Below are 21,975 nucleotides of genomic sequence, written 5' to 3'. Positions count from 1 at the left end.
TTTTCAAATAAATATATATATTTATATATATATATATATATATATATATATATATATATTTTGTGTAAAAATTATATATATGTTATATATATATATATATATATATATATATATATATATATATATATATATATATATATATATATATATATATATATATAAAATTATTATTATTATAATTTTTTTTTATTGAAGCAAAAGTTATCCAACACATATATCACCCATGTGAAAAACTAACTGCCCCCTTAAACTGAATAGCAACAACTGCAACCAAACGCTCCTGATAACTGGAGATCAGTCTTTCACAAAGCTGTGGTGGAATTTTGGCCCACTCTTCTTTGCAGAACTGCTTTAGTTCAGCCACACTGGAGGGTTTTCAAGTATGACTGCCTGTTTAAGGTCCTGCCACAGCATCTCAATCGGGTTCAAGTCAGGACTTTGACTAGGCCACTCCAAAATGTTTTGCTTCTTTTGAGCCATTCAGAGGTGGACTTAATCCTAAACTTTGGATCATAATCCAGCTGCGCTTGAGCTTCAACTTACGGATTGATGACCGGACGTTCTCCTTTAGGATTTTCAAGTAGAGAGCAGAATTCATGTTTCCCTCAATTATTGCAAGTCACCCTGGCCCTGAAGCAGCAAAGCATCCCCACACCATCACACTACCACCATGCTTGACCGTAGGTATGTTGTACTATTTGTGTTATTCTGTGTTTGATTTATGGCAGATGTAACGGGACTCCTGTCTTCCAAACAGTTCCACTTTCAACTCATCAGTCCATAGAACATCCTCCCAAAAGGTTTGAGGGTCATCAAGGTGTGTCTTGGCAAAATTCAGACAAGCCTTAATGTTCTTCTGGGTCAGCAGTGGTTTTTGCCACTGCACTCTTCCATGGATGCCATTTTTGGACAGTGTCTATCTGGTCATGGAGTCATGAACAGTGACCTTTATTGATGCGAGAGAGGCCTGCAGTTCCTTGGATGTTGCATTTGGCTTTTTTGTGACTTTCTGGCCCGTATCTGCATGATTTTATACATTACACTGCTGCCACACGATTGGCTGATTAGATAATCGCATGAATAAGTAGATGTACAGGTGGACCTGAGGGTAAAAAAATAAAGCAGAAAACATACAGTAAATGTTATGGCCACTTTCATTGATTTAACTTCATGTAAATTGCGGTACAAATCTGTTCTGTCAGTAATTTGGTCTTCCTTTTAAACTAGAGAGTAAACTTCTAGAAAGAAGTGTTTTGTTAGTCTTGTTTTTTATGGCTTCCTCAATAGTGCGTAACCGTTTCCTACGGCACATTCCAGAGGTTCAGAAGAAAGACCAGGAGAAGCCAAGAAATGCAGTTAGGTACACTGAATGACATTTCAACTGGGAAGGCATTGCATTTGAGCCTTTGTAGCACATTAATGCAGACAGATATAAAAACCGGTTTTGCCCTTTGCTTGAAAAAAGATCTGAGCTGTTTGTTTATGGGTTTGGTGTTGGTTTCATCACATTACCTCTCAAGTTGGAAACTTTTGCCTGGTTTAGTTTAGCCGGACAACTCTCCTGTCAGTCTAACTGCTGTGTAATTTGTTGCCAGTGACGATAATGAGGGAATCAATACATCTTTTCAGACTCTTTGAGAATCAGAAGGCTTCGTTAGTTAGAATTAACTATGTTAAATGCAATCCCATGTATCCTGTTATGTCACAATGGACTTTTAAAGTGTACATATTTTAAATGGCCTGTGTGAGTGGTTAAGACAGTTAAATCTTATCCTTTTTACGCTAGGGAAGATTGCCAGTAGGAAAAACCTGTTTCACTTCGCCAGAGCAGAGCCCTTTTAATGTTTGAATTTGGCAATAGAGTTGAGTTGAGAAAAGATTAGCTTTTCTGTGAGGAGTGAAAACTGATCTTAGATCAACACTCTCACATACATCGATCAGCCTCGACATTAAAACCACCTACCTAATATTGTGTAGGTCCCCCTCGTGCCGCCAAAACAGCGCCAACCCACATCTCAGAATAGCATTCTTCTCACCACAATTGTACAGAGTGGTTATCTGAGTTACCATAGACTTTGTCAGTTCAAACCATTCTGGCCATTCTATGTTGACCTCTCTCATCAACAAGGCGTTCCATCCACAGAACTGCCGCTCACTGGATGTTTTTTGTTTTTGGCACCATTCAGAGTGAATCAGTAGAAATTGTTGTGTGTGAAAATCCCAGGAGATCAGCAGTTACAGAAATACTCAAACCAGCCCGTCTGACACCAACAATCATCCATGAGGTTATCTAATCAGCCAATTGTGTGGCAGCAGTGCAGTGCATAAAATCATTCAGATACGGGTCAGGAGCTTCAGTTAATGTTCACATCAACCATCAGAATGGGGAAAAAAGTGATCTCAGTGATTTGGACTGTGGCATGATTGCTGGTACCTGATGGGATGGTTTGAGTATTTCTGTAACTGCTGATCTCCTGGGATTTTCACACACAACAGTCTCTAGAATTTACTCTGAATGGTGCCAAAAACAAAAAACATCCAGTGAGCGGCAGTTCTGTGGACGGAATGCCTTGTTGATGAGAGAGGTCAACAGAGAATGGCCAGATTGGTTTGAACTCACAAAGTCTACAGTAACTCAGATAACCACTCTGTACAATTGTGGTGAGAAAAACAGTATCTCAGAATGCTTTTCTGAGATGCGGGTTGGTGCTGTTTTGGTTGCACGAGAGGGACCTACACAATATTAGGCAGGTGGTTTTAATGTTTGGACTGATCAGTGTATGTTTGCTATCTAATATTTGAGCCTTGCCTGATGTAGTTAGGATTGTGTGCGTATGTGGGTGTATAAGAACAAACTGACTGCGCTGTCTGTTTTCATTCAAGTTGTGAATTTAATTTATCAGAAAATTCGGAATATCGCAAAAAAATATGCGAATAAAGCAGAGTTTCCATCCCACGTGTTTAAGAGAAAAACAACATCACTACTGGGGAAATTGGCACAAAATAGAAATTTAATTGGAAGTTTAAGCCACGTTGGCTCTTTTGTTAAATATAATAAATTACTTGCAGTTTATTTTCTTAACTTTATTTGCATCTTAGTGTTTTCATCCAGCATTTTTTTTATGCAGTGTCTTAGTAAAAATAAGTGGATGTAAACCCAGCTGAAGATAGGATCTTTTTCATTGATTTTCAATGATCTTGGTTAACCAGAAAAAAAAAAAAAATGTAAAAAAGCTTTTGTGTTTTAAAGTAAGAAAGAAATTCATTTTAATTCAGTTAAAATTCAATCATAAGTAAGTCATTTTATGTTACGTTTTGCTGGCTTATTTGTCAGTGGTCTTGGATTTTAATGAGCTGGGTGATATAGCTAAAATAATTATATCTCAATATTTATTGATTAAGGCCAGAAAAATACTTTGCGCAATTATGCATATTGCGAGCGCTTGGCCAACACACTGCCAACGCGTGGTCTGGTTGAACATGCGTTCTTGCGCTACTGTGGTGTTAACAAACCTCAGTACTCAAGGGGGCGATAAAGTTACCTTCAGAAGTCTGTACCATGCGTTATTATTCAAGTAATGTGCAAAAAAATTATATTGTTTTTAATGTGTGTGCTCAGCAATATTTTCTTCAAACTTTTGATCTGCCATGACAGTAGGTGACTTGAAAAAGAAAACTAACAGTAGAAGCGGACAGTTCACGTAAATGTTCTCTATAAAGCCCTTTGAGACAATGTTTTTTTTTTTTTTTCCAGATTAACACTTTTTATAGATTCTAACACATGAAACAGAAAAGCAAAACATATATGCACAGAATCAACTTTTAACCCCCATTATTCCCCTCCCAATCCCCAACCCCACCCTGACCCCCAACAAACATCCATGTGGTCAAAGCCAAATTACACACACACACACACACACACACACAAACATATATATATATAATCACACACATTTAAATTATAAATCCCTCTCCACTGCCCCTCCCCAAGAGCCTTCCAAAAAAGTCAGATAGCTGCCCCACTTCATATTAAACACCCCCAGGTTGCCTATCCTTCTATCTGACCTCTCCTCAAATGCCGCCACCCTGCCCATCTCCGTGCATCTGTCTAAGGATCATGACACTGGCTAGGACCCAATTTCTTATGAATATATCCCCTATACTAATGACCGCCCCATCGCCTAAAATACAGAGTCTGGGGCAAAATGAAATTTGAGTGCCCAATACATCACACATAAAACTCTGAACCCTCAACCAGAATTCTTGGATCTTAATACACCACCAAAAAACATGAGAGGTGTCCCCATCTTCTGATTGGAATCGCCAGCAGGTGGGTGTCTTTAAGACCAAGCCTATACAATCTAGAGGGGGTCCAACAGAATCTATGTAAAATCTTGAATTGCATAAGGTGCACCCTTGCATCTCTAGATGCAGACTTGATGTTTTTTAGAATCCTAGCCCACACTCTCTCCTCCAGTACCAAGTTTAAATCTTTCTCCCATAACCTCTTGAAGTTAAAGCTCTGTCCCCCAGACTCTGAATTAGCAGGGAGTAATACACTGATGCCTCATGGCATTTTCCAAAAGCAGTAATTGCCACTTCCAGAGCATCTGCCGCTTTAGGGGGGTGTATGCTACTCCCAGAAATAGTACAAAAGCAGGTGGCGCAGCTGTAAATACCTAAAGAATTGAGACCTGGGAATCCCAAAACGTTGAACCAAATTTTCAAAGGATCTCAACACTCCACTCTCGTATAGGTCACCGAGCATATTAACCTCCCTCACAATCCACTCTGTCCAGCGCAAAGGGGACTTATTAATACATAACTTTGGGTTCAGCCATATGCTCGAAGCAACATTTAAATAAATGTCTGAATTAAACACTCTGGACACTTTTGCCCATACTGCGGGTGCGTGCAAATGCGAGATAACGGGGTGTAACTTAACTTCTCCGGTTAGTTTGATAGAAAGGCTTTGCAATGGCAAAATAGGGGCAAGAGCTTCCTGTTCAATACAAAACCAGGGAGGGGATCTCTCAGGTGGAAGTGACCAATGAGCCAAATGTCTGAGACCGAATGCATAATAATAAAACTAAATCTTGGGTAGGCCTAGCCCACCTTTGTCAATCGGCCTATGCAGCTTACTGAAATATAATCTGGGACATTTACCATTCCAAATGAAGTACTTCGCTATGCTAACAAATTGCTTGAAATAAGAAAGGGGGACATCTAAAGGGAGAGATTGTAGCAGGTAGTTGAACTTTGGAATACAATTAATTATTTGAATAACATTAACCTTCCCAATCATAGATAAATGTAATGAAGCCCACCTGCCCACATCAATTGAAAAATTTTTTTATTAAAGGGTAAGTATTATCTCTAACTAAATCACACAAATTTGCTGGGAATAAAATACCCAAATACCACACCTCCCGCCACCACCCCTGGAAAATCATCCTCCGTTCTTATCGCGGCAGCTAATGGTCCCAGGGCAAGACATAATAATGGGGAAAGAGGGCAGCCCTGCCCGGTGCCCCTATCCAGAGTAAAATAATCTGATATTAATCAATTCGTTTGTACCACCGCTACCGGGTGTCTATAAAGTAACTTAATCCAAACAATAAAAGTTTTCCCGAACCCATACATTTCCAAAATCTTAAAAAGATAATCCCATTCTACCATATCAAATGTCTTTTCGGCATCAAGTGAGATGGCAGCGACCGGAGTCTGATCATTCGCCACTGACCACATGATATGGATGAAACGCCTATGTTATCAGAAGAGCTACGGCCCCAAATAAACCTCACCTGATCTATATGTATAAGAGATGTCATAACTTAATTGGTTAGGCAAAATGTTTTACAATATTTCAACATTTAGCTGGATCAGGGAAATTGGATGGTAACTCTTACACTCGCTTGTATCTTTGTCCTTTTTAAGAATCAGACTGATCCAGGCTTGCATCATGGTTTGCGGAAGCTTTCAATTCTTTAATGATTCCGTGTAAACTTATAGCAAAAGTGGAGCCAATTCTGTAGCATAAGATCTAAAAAACTCAGCGACTAAGCCATCTGGCTCCGGAGACTTGCCTGTAGGCAAGGCCTTAATTACCTTGCCAAGCTCCTCCAAGGTTATCTCTGAATCAAGAGATTTTTTTTTTTGCTCAGCCGTCAGTTTAGGAAGTTCTAATGGTTCCGCAAAGATGTGGAAGTATAGAGATCAAGATAGAATTCTTTAAAAGCATTATTAATATCAATGGCTGAGGTAAATATTTTACCACCAGCAGATTTCACTGAGGGAATGGTAGAAAAAGACTTTCTCTGTTTTATATAAATAGCCAGAAATTTTCCTGCCTTGTCCCCAGGCTCAAAGTGTGACTGCCTTGCCCTGAGTAGCCAAAAATCCACCTTCCGTCACAAAATAGTATTATATCTGTATTTCAATCGGGTCAATTCTCTGAGACCATTGGACGACATTCGGGACTTCAACTCTGCCTCGGCACTTTTATTATTCCCTTCCAATTCCACAAGTTCTTGTGCTTTGGAATTTTTGGAGAATGAGGCATACTGTAAGCCACGCCCACAGAGGATACTGAAGACCAGTTGGTCTACATATAAACATTGATTTCAGCCTTTAACATTTGTTGGAATTCAAGATTTTGCAAAAGGGATACATTAAAGCGCCAACTATATGATTTCCTTTTCTCCATATGTGGCAACACCTCTAAACTCACCAGGGCGTGATCTGAGACTAAAATGTTTCCAACTGAACAGTCAACAACAGATGAAATGAGGGACTTATATATATATATATATATATAAAATCTATTCTAGATTAAATCTTAAGGATTGATGAAAAAAATGTATAGTCCCTACCAGATGGGTTCAAAAGTCTCCAAATATCTGTAAGACCAAGATTTTTACACATCCTGTGAAGTGACAATGTTGCTCTTGGGCGCTTGCACACTTTTGCTTTCACTATGATCAAGGACATCAAAAGATTAAAGTCTCCTCCCAATATTATATCATGAGGGGTGCTAGCGGCTTGCAACATCCCTTCAAGATTAATAAAAAGAGTGTGTCGAATCTCACCGGTTTGTGTCATTAAAAGTGTTAAAACTAGTTAAGTGCGCAGAGCTCGCCATTCACACGTCCGATCCTCGCATGGCATCACGTGACTTCCCCCCTTGAGACAATGTTGATAATGTGTTGTTGTGAATTTGACAAATAACATTTTTAACTTCCATGGTATTTTGAGCACGAATAGCTTCTGAACCAATGATATCTGCAGGCTAACACTTTACAACAATGTACTTGTTAACATTAGTAAATGCACCATGAACAAACAAAAAACTATATTTTTGGTAATATTGTTCAATAAGGTACCTTTTGTTAACACTGGTTGCATTATGTATCATAAACTAACAATGAACTATAATGTATATTTTTACAGCATTTATTCATCTTAATGTTAATTTATAAAAATACAGTTGTTCATTGTTTTTTTCATGTTAGTTCATACTGTATTAACTAATGTTAATGTACACAACTTTTAATAAAAAAAAATTATTGGTATATGTTGAAATTAACATTGACATTTATTATGCGATTTTTATAGCATTTATTAATCTTGGTTAATGGTAATTTATAAATCTACAGTTGTTCATTCTTGTTTATTTTAGTTCAAAATTCATAAATGTTTATATGTACCATTATATTTAAATATTATTTTGTTAAAAATGTACTATTATATGTTAGAATTAATATTAACCAAGATTGTGCTATAAGTATTGTTCACTGCTAGTTTCAAATAACTAATGTAGTTAACTAATGTTGACAAATGCAACCTTATTGTAAAGTGTTACTGATATTTTGTGGTGTTATAACTTATGAAAACTAAAACTATACTAAGACTAAATAAAACTAAAAAGAGACATTTTCGAAAAATAAAAACGAAATAAAATCTATTTATGCAAAACCCGCTGTAGCTCGATAATAACTGAGCATTTAAACGTACTGACTGATTGATACGACTCTTCATCTAATATGAGTGTTGCAAATACAATACATTTGAACATTTGTCAAAAGTACTGTCAATTTATTTGGGTGTAAAACATTTTACAGTGGAAAAAGTTATTGCAGCTTGAAGCCTCTTGACATTTCATAATTTTGTGCGGTATACTTCTGTATTGCAACATTGTTAAACTGCCAGCTCTTCGTCCTTCACCCTGATTTTTTTTATTCTGCTCTTGTCTTTTTTCATTTCCTCTTTCATTTCACTCTATCTGACACATACACACAAATAAACACTTCTCGTTTGAATGCAGACTGTACAGTACTTGCAGTGTGTTTTCGTGTTTTGTTTGTTAATGTGTGATGTGTAAAGTTCTATTAGTTCAGTTTTATGCAGAAAGCTTCACTAACAACAGCTTTTTGCAGCCCTCAGCATTATGTAAAGCATGTGAACAGAATTCATCACACACACAAGGGTTTTTATTAGTCTGCTGGCCCAGGGGTGCGTGTGTCTGTGTGTCTGTCCGTGTCTGTGTGACTCTGTCTGTGTGTGTGTGTGTGTGTGTGTGTGTGTATCTATATAGGAATGTTCTTTACTGAGAGCTCTTCACATGACAAGCCTTCTATGAGGCCACTTCCACTGGCCACTTGACAGCTGTAATCTTTTTATCTTTACCTGACACACACACTCTCTCTCTCTCTCTCTCTCTCTCTCTCTCTCTCTCTCTCTCTCTCTCTCTACTCTCTGTTGAGTAATAATCCTGTTCTGCATTATAATCTCAGTACACACATTCCTTTATTAACTTTTCTTACCTGAGTCAGGCCGTTATCATACAAAGAAAATGGTTTGTGCTGTAGTGTTTATAGGAGTATAAGAAAATGTTAGTTTCAACTATATGCATTTATATCATTCAACTATACAAATACAATTTTAAAAGGAGTGTTCTGGGCTTATTACAAGTTAAGATGTTTGGACGATATCTTTCACATGCTGTCAAATACCATATTAGAGAAAAATTATTATATTTCAATTTGTATAGAACTTTACATTGCAACAAAGCAAATCATTTTGACTCGCTACTCAAAACTCATCCCAACTCTTTAAAACAAGCAAAAATCATTCCTGTTTGTTCCATGTAGGGGTGGGCGATATGACCAAAATCTTTTATCACAATATCACTAATTTTATATCTTGATAACGAAATATATCACAATATAGTTACATAATTGTTTTTTTTTTTTAAATCAATACCAATTGTTTTACATATTAAAAATAACATATTGTAATGCCTTTTTTTGAATAATCCAGTCATTGAATTAAATACTTTAAATGACAACTACTTCCTCTTTTATAGTTTTCTCTTTATTTGGAACTTGACAAACAGTAAAAAAACAAAACAAAACAATTGGTGGTATTCAAAAAGTGGTAATCAACCTTATCACAATGTTAAATTTAACACTTCATTCTGATGTTGTTGACCAGTATTATTATTATAAAACACTTCATTAGGCTCTTAATGGTTTAAGTCATCTCTGTAGACAATATTTGAATATCTGAAAGCAAAGCGAGAAAATTCAAACTGAATTTTATTAAGGGTGATGATGTATAGTTTAAAAATCTGCAGATGACACATAATTGTTGGCACATGACACATTGCTTTAGCTGTTTTCCTCATCAGTGTTGGTTAGAATGTCAGGCTGTCTTGCCGTTTGACATGTTTGACTTCCTCCATAGCGCTTTAAGGTATAAAAAAACTCAAAACTCAGCAGAATTCAAATGAGTCATGCAAGTTTTGAAGTTTGTGCTGCGATAGAGAGAAACCGGGTTGAGTAGTGCAAGTGTCTGTGAATCCCAATCTGAAACCTGCTGGATTTGCACGCACTTTCATGTTTCAGAGATCAGAATCACGTGAAACACAGCTGCGTGTGTCTGATGAGAAGCATAATAAGAACGCAAAATTAATGCCATTGAATTTGTTTTGGTGGCCTGAACTTGAAAACCCCCGTTTCTTCAATTCTCTCAGTCTCACATAAGACGCTCCGTCTTCCTCCTCCATTTCTCTGACAGAATGTGTACCGCATACGTGTTACGTGAATAGAATGAGGTGCACATTTCTTGCATGCGGTGGCGGTTTTGCGTAACCGCGATACAGGCGATAATCCAAAATGTACACTGGTTGCCAAATTTCAACCTGTTTATCATGTCTACTAGTATATTGCCCACTCCTAGCTCCATGTAAACATTATTTTGGGAATAGTTGCATCAAGTCCATTTCTAGTATCCTTGTGTGTATCGATCAAAGTTACCAGGTTTACATTTTAGACAATAGAGTTGAAAAACTGGAAGTAATTTTGCCTTAAACATTCTACACTAGGGGTGTAAAAAATGTTGTATTGTATCTTATTAGAAGATCAATGGCAAAGACAAAGTAGATTGTACTGTAGCGTTACAGCTTGTCAAATATGCCAAAAAATGGCATCATGTCCTGCTGCTACAGTACATCAAACATGTCATTTTATTTGCACCAACATCACAGCGAAAATGTTTTTTTAAAAAAATTACTTTATTATAGAGCTTTACTTTTTGCTGCCAATGTCAGACAATGTTGTGTAATTTATGATTTAAAAGACATTCATGTTCAATCCTTGAATAAGTTTGAGTAAAACATTTGTGGGCACTGCTTTTTTTTGTTTTTGTTTTTTTATCGTACCGTATTGTATCATGAGGCTTTGCATTGTATTGTATAGTCCAATTTGTGTTTTGTTACTTGCCTGTTTTACACAGACAAGGGTAGTAAGCAATTGTCTCCAGACTGACCTCAGTGTGAATTTGGTGACAGCAGGCCGAAAGTTCTGCTGCTGAAAATGGTCTGTGCTTACTGAAATTCAAAACATTGCCCCCTGTGGCCGAAGCTGGAAGTGCTCTTGAACGTATGGGCGCGTGTAAGCTCCAGTTTGCGGGTGGAATGTCCACAGAGTGGCCCCAAACGCTAAACTTATTTTTAGTTGTAAATGATGTTGTACAGTCAACAGGAATACATATTTTATTAAACCTATAGCCTAAACCTAACCGTCAGTGAACTAAAAATATAGTTTTAGAGCGAAAATGCAACCTCAGAATCGCGCTCACCATTGTTTATGTCAGTGGTTCTAAATTTTTCTTGGTCCTGCCCCCCTTTGACACAAGAAAAACTTGTTTCTCAAAAAACTCAGAGAATCCTCAACTTTCAGATCGTTGTATATCTCATTGGAGACATTTTTAATAAAATATTTAATAAAGATATCTGCAAGAATTTAAACATGTGAATGGAAATCAGCTCAGCAGTATCATAAAAGCATTTTTAGAAATCCTCATCTAGTAATTAAAAATGACTGTAATTGGCCCAACACTTATTAGCGCTGAGAAAAGTAACAGGTACCATGTGACAGCCCTGTCTATGCGTTGTTTCGGTACCGGCCCGGAACTCTGGACAATTATTTACACCTGATTAAAGATACTGAAATACTTGGAATAACCACTAAAAATAAAAATGGACCTAAGACCATTTAAATATACCGTCACTTGGCCCATATGTTTAATTCCGCCCTGTGTTGGAGCAAGGTTAATATATAAAAGCTCACCTAAAAATGACAATTTCTTCAATCATTTACTCACCCTCGTTGTTCAAAACCATTATGAACATCTTTGTTTACTTGAGCCAGCGCTCCTGACACCATATACATGTGTTGGGCTGTCCACTGCTTTGCGGAGTGCGTGCATAGGACGTGCTGCTGTGCCAGGCGAAAGTTTAAACAAGTTAGGAGAAAAGGCAGAGGAGAAGAAATTGTGCGCATTGGGTTTTGTGTGTATTCTGTTAATATTTTTGTTAAAGTGTGAAAATGAACTAGTTATAAGAACGGGGCAGTCTTCCACACCCCCCTTACAACACGCCCCACACTTCAAGAACCACTGGTTTATTAGAAAGCAATTACTTTCTGGTTCACATTGGACAAGAATTCATGTCTCTGAGAATGCTCGCTATCAGTAGCGCCACAGGAAAAAGTAACCACATTTGAATTGATGGAAAAATGTCTGTTCAGGGGTGGCGCTTATCAGTAATTCGGCAGAATGGGGGTCGATTTCAGGATACATGAAATTTCTTTAGCAACATGTCGATTTTTCAATTGATTATGTTGTTCTGGAACACTCAGTCTCATGCTGACACAAATAGTGATATTATCGGCCAATATTAGCCTTTCACTGATATATCAGTATCTGCGTATATTTTACCGATATGCGCAGATATGAAAACTTTTTTTCAGAACATATAATGCAGAAAACAATGCTTTAGAATTGGTGTCATAATGTAGTTTGTCCAGCAGAGCGCGCTCCGACTCCATTGTTTACAGAGCTGACTCTGAGCTGATGGTGGTTCTGCAGACAGGGCGGAGTTAAGCGATGCGGTGTTAAACGGTGCGGAGTTAAGCGGTGTCTTCATGGTAAGTTGATAGCTAGTTTGTGAAATACTTACTGGAAAGTTAATAAACAATGACCCCATCATTTTCCCTTTTCAATATAACTAATATAACGTTAATCCTGTCCCTGACAACCTTGTCACTCATGTTTATCACATCTGTTTGCTGTTGCTTTTATACAACAGTTCAACAAACAAGTAAATAACATTAACTTGCGTTTCAAACAAACCAAACAAATTGGCCAATTTCTTCTCCGCCAGCAAAAACTCTGGTTTTGAATTAGTGGTGTGTTGTTCGTAAATGAATATTTAATTTAATTTTTAACCCAGAAAATTCCAGTAGATATGGCTACATTTAGGTAACTGATGGAAATCGAAGTGTTAGGGTTCTTTTCTGCTTTGCTTTAAACAGATGTTAACCAAGGACAAGTTTGAAATCATGTGTGTTTTACTGTACATCATGACCCCAGAAAATAGATTAAGTTCAGATGAGAACCATCTGGTTCTGATCATATGAGTCAGATGCCAGTTGTGTGTGTTATATCATGGGAAGGAGAAAGTAAGTAAGGTTGGAGGAGCCAGACTTACTATTAGACCTTTGATATGACTGACCTAGTTCTTCAGAGGACCGTTTCTGTGCTGAAGTCATCACTACAGTCGGTCAGAGCCTAACACACACACACACACACACACAATGACACTTACGTAAACATCATCTTTTTCAAGCATTAATCCCTATTCACAAACTACACAGAAAACGTTTGTATCTGAGAATTAATGCTACATCTTGAACATATAGGTTTGATATATAATATATATATATATATATATATATATATATATATATATATATATATATAATTATTCATACAATTGGTAATCATGTAAAAAGTGGTTATAAAGTGGTTTCCATGTTGATACACTGCATGCTTACAAAAAATAGACCTATATTTATAAGAAAATATCGAGATCTTTTGTCATTGATAGTTTCAGTTATAGTATTTTAAATTATATAGTACTTTATATTGCATTTTTATTATAAGGTATCACTTTCTTTTTTTTCTTTCTTAAGAATGAAAAAATTTTGTCTGGAATCCGAGTCCCCGAGTCGAAACTTACAGTCGATTCCCAAAAAATTCTGTAATCAAGCAACCCTATTTTAAACCAGGGCTGTTAAAAACATTTATGCAGTTAATAAGGAATATTCTGGCCATCAAGCTTGAAGTATCACCTGTTTTCAGCAGGGGGCAGTAAGTTTAACTCCAGCTGTGTAGACAAAGTGCAACTGTGCAGAGAACAAACCACACTCAGGCTTGCTTGGTGCTGGTGACAGCACAAAATGAGAATGAGTTCTTGCATTCAAACACAGCTGGACAGAGTGCAATATTGAATGCAGGGATTTCGAGACATGTTTTTCTAAGTTTCAAACTACCTTTAACTTGACACAGCGAGCAAAAAATGCAGTGTTTTTGACTCAAGCCAACCAAAGTAAGATGCTTCAAAAGCGTCCGTCTGACGTAAGTGTACGTTGACGCATCCTTATAAAAGCCTCGGATAGATTGACAAACTCATTTGTAAAATGGATTGCTGTGGACTGTATGATAGGCTTATGTTCAATAATGAATAAATATTGCCTTTTAAAGCCACTATTTGTATTGTCTTTTTTGTATTTGACCGTGTTGTCAAAATGTATGTTTCAAATTTCTAGTAAGGCGACGATTTTCCTGCACTATGAAAATGTCTCGGACAGAATGGTCTCTTCTCAGTACGGACAGTGCCGTTTCAGCCTTGGCAGTGTTTGGATTTAGGTGTTTATTTAATAGCAATGTTTTATTATACAGAGAAATACATTATTTTATTTATATTATATGAACATTTTGATATTTTATATCCTGTAACCCAACCCCACTACAAAACCTAACCACTTATTTACCACTTATTTACATTACATCATAATATAGGTATTTTGAGCATCTAACCCTATGCCTAAACCTAACCCTAACCCTAACCAATTGTCAATAATATTAGCCCTAACAAGCAGATACAAGTATATTCACAATAAATTGTTCCAAAAAATGCTCTGCAAAAGTATTCCAAATGGCAAACATGATAAAGCAATTTTAAACGATTGTAATTTAATTTTACTTGTGTAAAGTAATGTAATGCTTCAGGCTGAGTAGAATACACCATCAGAGTGACATTTAAACAGACCACGGGTGACATTTTGGTGATGCAGGCAAGAAGGAAGGATATAAATAAAACTGAAAGGAAACTAGACTGTGATGACTTTTCTTAAACTGACATTTTGATCCTTTTGTCCGTTTGTTTTTAGAGCTTTCAGTTAAAAAGAGAGTTTTGTGTGAGAAAACTTCTGTTAACATAAAAACATCCATATTCTCCATCTGTTCGAGGCCAAATACGATTCGTTGTGTATTTATAAAATGATTTTTGTTCAGATTTATAAAGAGTGGCAGTAATTCTTGAGTTGACTTTATACTCTATCACTCATTCCCTGTAGTCTTTATTTGCTTGTTTTTGCAAGAAGTCTCATCTTCTTTATCTTCCACTGCAGTGGAGTCGTAAAAGCCAGTGTCCCTGATCTCTGATGGTCTGTTGCCGCTTGATGACTGGCTGTCATGGAACAGACAAATTTGATTTCATTGCAGATATCTGACATTTGGACAACTGAATAAAGTTTGATACAAGCGTATACAGATAATACAACCTTAAGAGCTGATCAGAATATTTCTTGTGCACTGAAAAGAGCCATAGAAATGCCTCATAACTTATAATGTAATAAAGAAATTACAGCTCCGTCTCCGGTTAGTGTGACTGCATATTTTTATGTATTATGTAAATTTTATTACACTTTGACTTTGTACAGACAGGGTTTATGAGAGATATTTTTAGGGGTACAAGCACCGAAGGTGCAGGAACCCTATTGTATTTGTTCCGATTTTCTTATTATTTTTCTTCTGCCATAAAAGTGTCTGGGCTTCAGAGACCGTAAGTCGTAGAGATTCTAAACTTGGCAGGATGGTTCCAAATCCCCCCCACTACTCAGGCCCCCACACACCAATCCGTCAGACACTAGGTGGCGCTATAATAAGCACCTTTGCGTTTGTGTTCATAACTTTGGAACCGTAAGGGCTAGAATCAAAATTATTTTTTCCTCCTGATTCCTTGAGTCAAGCCCTACAACATGTAATCTCCGATTTAATTTCCGTCTATAACTTTTTTTCCACCATTTTACATTTTTGGGAAAATTTACTTTTTCGAATTCCTCCAAGGCCGTATGTCCGATTCGCACAAAATAAGTTATCAAAAGAATTTTAATTTGTCGAAGTGTTATGAAGATATAAGCCAACGAACTGGTCAGGCGTCGTTCATGAAATCGAAATTGACCTATATCTACCAAACTAAAAGTCCAAATGTAGCGAAACTAGATGCACATAGACAACATGATATTCTGAGGCTGCACGCCAAGTTGCGTCACATTCCGCCAATAGGGGGCGCTACAACTGAAACCGCTCATAACTCCACAGCTGTATGATCAATGATGTTGAAAATTGGTTTGCATCTTCTATGGCCCAAAGGCTAACATATCACTCAAATATCATTTGGAAAAATCAACAAACATGGCCGCCAGCAGCCAATCAAATTTCAGCAGCTAATAACATCAAATCTGAATGGCCGGCCATTACGAAACTTGAGATATTCATACACAGAGTCAAAATGAGGCTATGTACCAAGTTTTGTGTGAATCGGCCACAAGGTTTTTGCTAATTACTCCGCATCAGAGCACATTAAAATAAAAATGCTTTTTACCTCTAAATCCTTGCGTCAAGTCCTACAAAATTTATATCTCATTTTTATTTCATTTTATAAAATGTTTCTGCCATTCTAATTTACTGAAAACCCTACTTTTTCAAACTCCTCCTAGGGCGTTAATCAGATCTTCACCAAACTTGGCCCAGTTCAGCGCTAGACCACGCAGGCAAAAAGTTATCAAAAGAATTTTGATCCATTAAATAGTCTACAAGATGCAATCCAATATATTTGACTAGTGTGGCCCATTATGACTAATATTCCTGTATCTTGTGTGCACAAATGCCAAAATTTACAAAACTGTATACAAAACATTCTGAGGAATCATACTAAATTTAATGGATTTATGATGAATGGGGGGCTAACAGCAAATTTTAAATAATCAGCCATTTCAATGAAAAGCTGTAATACTAATGAAATGAAAGCTGTAATACTATTTTTTGTCCACAAGAGGGAGCCATAGGATAAGAAATCCTTTTAAATCTAAGGCTTTCATAAGTGTATGAATGCATATAAATTTATTTGAAGAAATGTGGTACACTGACAATGTCTTCTGACTTTTATAATATTAGTTTGCAAATAAATCTGTGATTTCCAAAATGATTATAGATAATCAAATGTCACCTTAATTTTTACATATCCTAAAAATATTGAAAACATATTTGTCAAGTTGCCAGACATGATTAACTGTCACATTGTTTTAGGGATATGTTTACAAAAGTCTGGAATTATATTATGTGTTTATTTTTCCATGATACCCGTTTCTGTCTCGCGTCATTTCTATATGGCTGCATCCGAAAACTGTAAAATGCTGCCTTAAAACCAGTCCAATGATGCCCCATAGGCATATTATGGCAAGGCTTTTACCCATGAAAACAATTGTTTTTTTTCCTAGTATGACAAGACAATGAATTTTGTGGGATCATATCTCCCAATCAGAATGTCATAGAGACATGGGGGCAGGCTCATTTCACTCGGGCTACCAATCAGTCTTAAACCCTAGCAACCACCCCCATAGACTTCCATTCAAAATGGCTCAGAAGGATATCTTCAGAACAGAATTTTGTAGACACTTGAGGATTGTTTTTTTTTTTGAGGCAGGTTAGTAATCTGCCAGTAAGAATCTCTCTGGTCACTGGCTAGCCATGCACTAGCAACACTTAAGAGCACCTTAGCAACCAGCCCTATTGACTTCCATTAAAAATGGCTGAGAGGGATATCTTTGGATCCGAATGGACTACAGACATGACAATTGGCTTGTTTCACTTGGGTGAGCAATCAGTCTTCATGTATCCACTTGAAAAACTACTTAGCCATGCTCTAGCAACCAGCCCCATTGACTTCCTTTCAAAATGGCTGAGTATGATATCTTTGGATCAGAACATCCTAGAGAAATGACAGTTGGCTTTTTTTTTTTAACTTGGGTGAGCAATCAGACTTCAGGTATCATCATGGAAACTACTTAGCCATGCCCTAGCAACCATTTAGAGCCCCCTAGCAACCAAAACCCATTGACTTCCATTCAAAATAGCTGAGAGTGATATCTTTGGATCAGAATATCCTAGAGAAATGACAATTGGCTTGTTTAACTTGAGTGAGCAATCGTTCTTCAAGTATCATCATGGAAACTACATAGCCATGCCCTAGCAACCATTTAGGGCACTCTAGCAACCAAACCCCATTGACTTCCATTCAAAATTCTTAGATGGGGATCTCAGGATCACAATGTCATAGAGACTTCTGGTTTCATTCATTGGACTCACGGTAGTGAGGAGCCTTTTGAGTATCACCTTGTTAACTGCCTAGTAACCAGATGGGGTTACCCTAGCAACCAAGTAACAAATCACATATCTCTGCACTAGAACATCGTAGAGACTTCCGGCTTCGTTAATTTGACTCAAGGTAGCAAGGAGCCTTTTGAGTATCACTTTGGTAACTCCCTAGCAACCAGGTGGGGTTACCCTAGCAACCAAGTAATAAATCACATATCTCTGCACCAGAACATCGTAGAGACTTCCGGCTTCGTTAATTTGACTCAGGATAGTAAGGAGCCTTTAGAGTATCACCTTGAAACTGTCTAGCAACCAGATGGGGTTACCCTATCAACCATGTAGCAAATCAAATATCTCTGCACCAGAACATCATAGAGTCTTCCGGTGTCATTCATTTATCTCAGGGTATCAAGAAGCCTTTTGATTATCACTTTGGTAACTGGCTAGCAACCAGATGGAGTTATTCTAGCAACCAAGCAACAAATCACATTTTTCCCCAATTTTCAACAAATTTAGTTTAGGCAGGATCTATTTTGTCAATTTGTATTATTTGTCATCCACTGGGTCATTTCTGTCAATTCTGATTATTTTGGTTATTTCTTCACATGTGTTTGGACCCCGATGATTGCCGCTTGCAGCTATATTTTGGCTTGTTTTTACAAAAAATTGTCTGTGGTGATCAACAGCATTTCACAGATGCTGTCCATAGAGATTAACCTGTATTGAACCTGGAACATACCTTTCATATTTGCTTGAATGAGTTTTCTGTCTCTGGAGAGTTGGTTATCGTCAGCCCATTGCACAAGCTCATAAACTGGCCTTTCCCAGAGCCACATTCAGAACCTTATACTGTGGGTTTGTTTATTGGCCTAATTTGTGTCTCAGTTTGGTCCACAGCTTGTTAAAGCAGTCAGAGAAATTTCGACCTTGTTTTCCTCTAAGCAGATTTCAGTTCACTTCTGTGCAGTGTCGTCATGTGACTGTGTGACTTTAAAAAAAAAATTGGCTCTCTGGCTTATTTCCTTTTCCAGTAAATTATGCCTTTTTTACGCAAGTGCATGTTGTAGGCAATTTTGTGACTGTTTTTTTGGGATCTTGTCCATATGTTATATCTATTGGCTGACCACAATATTCATTAACGATGCTCCTTCTAATTGTTTAGATGGCCTTCAGAGTCATATAGTCTTCAGCAGAAAATTAATTATGTAGCCCTTTTAAAGACCAATAAATGTATTTATGCATAATACAAGATGTACGTTCACTCTTGTTTTCACATGTTTTCATTTAAGGCTCTTCCTAGAAAAAGGATACACAGTAGGCTGGGTCACTCTCACTATTTTACTCCATTATTCAAAAGAAACAATTAGAGCCATTAAGATTGTTTTACACTGTGACTTTATTTTCAGTACAGTTAACCGCATTTTACCCCAAAATTTCTTTACTGCGATTTGTAAAAATGGACATTATGATATTCTCATTACTGCAATGTGGAAAAAATTATAGATTAAATTGTAAAGTATTTATACATCATATATGTACTTCCTTGGTACTGCCTTTCATTTCAAAGGAATTTCAGTGCCTTTCACTTATTTTTATAAAATCAATCTTTGTTCAACAGCATCTTTATTACTGTAATACAGTAGAAATTTCTTTTGTTATGGTAATGAGAATCATCAATAAAAACAACAGGAATATTAAAAGTAAAATGTCAGGATGTGTTATGGTACTGAGAATTGGGGGGTAAAATGTGCTTAAGTGTCCTGAAAATAATGTTATGATGCAAAAAATCACAAAAATCAACAAATGGTCAGTGAAAGGAGGTACTTCAGGAAGTCGAACAAAACATTATGTGAGTGGTTTTATTTTACATGTATGTTAAAAAAAATTACTTTTGAGGTTTGCAATTTTTGCATTTTTGTTTAAAATACTGATATATATATATATATATATATATATATATATATATATATATATATATATATATAATTTTTTTATATTTTTGAAAATTAGCAATAAACATCAAAATTAAATGTACAAAATTAGCAAGTAATATGGTTTCTATACTGAGTAGGATCAGCTAGTTTAGGATCAAATGTTTGTTTTTAGTTATTGATCAACTTATATTTTCCAATAATTAGAGAAAATATTTGATAATTTTTCTTCTAAAACATACACACACTTTTCTTGCAATAATGTTGGTAACGGTTGATTGAAAGATTGTTTTTTAATTACAATGAATTCAATATTCAATTCAGAAGATAATGTTGTTTCCAGAAAATGTTTCCACATAATAGTTTGTCTTGTATATCTAAAAGTTCTCAATGCAAAAAGCATGTGATTTGTGCCTGTAATGCTTTGAAGGAATAGTTCACCCCAAAATTAAAACTCTCTCATCATTAGTCACATTCATGCCATCCCAGATGTGTATTACTTACTTACTTCTGCAGAACACAAACAAAGATTTTTAGAAGAATATTTCAGCATTGTAGGTCCATACAATGCAAGTGAATAGTGACCAGAACTTAGAAGGGCCAAAAAGCACATAAAGGCAGCATAAATGTAATCCATACGGCTCCAGTTCTATGTTTTCTTTGTGTTTTTTGGACCTTCTAAGTTTTGGTCACCATTCACTTGCATTGTATGGACCTACAGAGCTGAAATATTCTTCTAAAAATCTTTGTGTTCTGCAGAATAACTAAAGTCACACATCTGGGATGGCATGAGGGTGAGTAAATGATGAGAGATTTTTCCCGATTTATTGAAAAAGTTATTTATTTATTGTCTTGTTATTAATTTTTGTCTCTGTTTCTTTTCAGGTGGATCGGGGTGGCGATGTGAACACACTCAGCGTGCCAATGGTCATGCGTAGAGGAGGCTCAGAGACATGCTTAGACCTGGACACAACAGACCTGGTGGGACGAGACACCCCGCGATCTCGTTCTGGCCTGGACAGCCTGCAGCAGAAAGTTCTCAAGGTGAAAGAGCAGCTGCGAATCGAGCAAAATTTGCAGGATGAGAACGTGGCTGAGTATCTCAAGCTCATTAACAGCGCCGACAAGCAGCAAAGCAGCCGCATCAAACAAGTGTTTGAGAAAAAGAACCAGAAAACGGTGCACAATATCGCTCAACTACAGAAGAAGCTGGAGCAGTATCAGCGTAAGATGAAGGAGTATGACGTCTCGAATGGGACCAAACTCACGCCACCACACTCCAAAGACTACAGCGAGTTGCCCAAAGACAACCTCAAGGAGAGCATGGTCACAGGTAGTGGGCGGCACCTACATTTGGATAAGGTCAAAACAATTGGCCCGGGAGTCTCGCTGTCACCGCCTTTCTTCTTCAGCAAGCCCAGAGAGATCGCGAACCTCATTCGCAACAAGTTCGGCAGTGCGGACAACATTGCACACCTAAAGAGCTCGATGGAGACGGGAAGTGGGCTGCAGGTGGAAGGGGGAAGTCGAGCTTTGAGTGGCAGTGCTACGCTAACCTCTAAACCTAAATATCCCAGTGATGACGAGTGCTCCACGGAGACGTCAGTATCTGTGGAAAGTAACGGCCATGTGAGTGGATCAGGTGCGACGGGACACCATAGTGAATCTGGAAAGGAAGGAGGACATAACGACAGCAGCAGCCGAATAGCGGAGGCCTGGGAGGAGATCAGGGAGTTGAGGGAGGCTCAGAATCTGCTGGCTGAAGACGTCGAGAGCTTGAAGACACAGTTTAAATGTGAATTTGAGCATGTTACGCAAACACTTCAAGAGGAGCGGTACAGGTTAGTATATGATTTTACAATCACATTTTTATTCAAATCTTCTTGTTTTAGTGATTCTTTACACGTACCTTGCCTCATTCCACCCCTTGTTCCTTATGAGTATATCATAAACATTTGGGCACAAGCAAGAACATTTATTC

At 37.2% G+C, this 21,975-nt stretch overlaps 1 protein-coding gene across 2 annotated transcripts in view; it reads left to right on the top strand.

The window, feature by feature from the left end:
• Positions 1 to 21,975, top strand: part of tmcc3 (transmembrane and coiled-coil domain family 3) — a 63,656-nt gene that overhangs the window by 34,103 nt on the left and 7,578 nt on the right. For both annotated transcript variants that reach the window (XM_051691287.1, XM_051691286.1), the window contains exon 2: positions 20,880 to 21,835. In XM_051691287.1, the coding sequence (XP_051547247.1) occupies positions 20,880 to 21,835 (956 nt within the window). The remainder of the gene's footprint in view (positions 1 to 20,879; positions 21,836 to 21,975) is intronic.

The sequence above is a fragment of the Myxocyprinus asiaticus genome, chromosome 47 (assembly GCF_019703515.2).
Source record: "Myxocyprinus asiaticus isolate MX2 ecotype Aquarium Trade chromosome 47, UBuf_Myxa_2, whole genome shotgun sequence".
Taxonomy (NCBI): domain Eukaryota; kingdom Metazoa; phylum Chordata; class Actinopteri; order Cypriniformes; family Catostomidae; genus Myxocyprinus; species Myxocyprinus asiaticus.
This window is presented reverse-complemented; position numbering and strand designations above follow the sequence as displayed.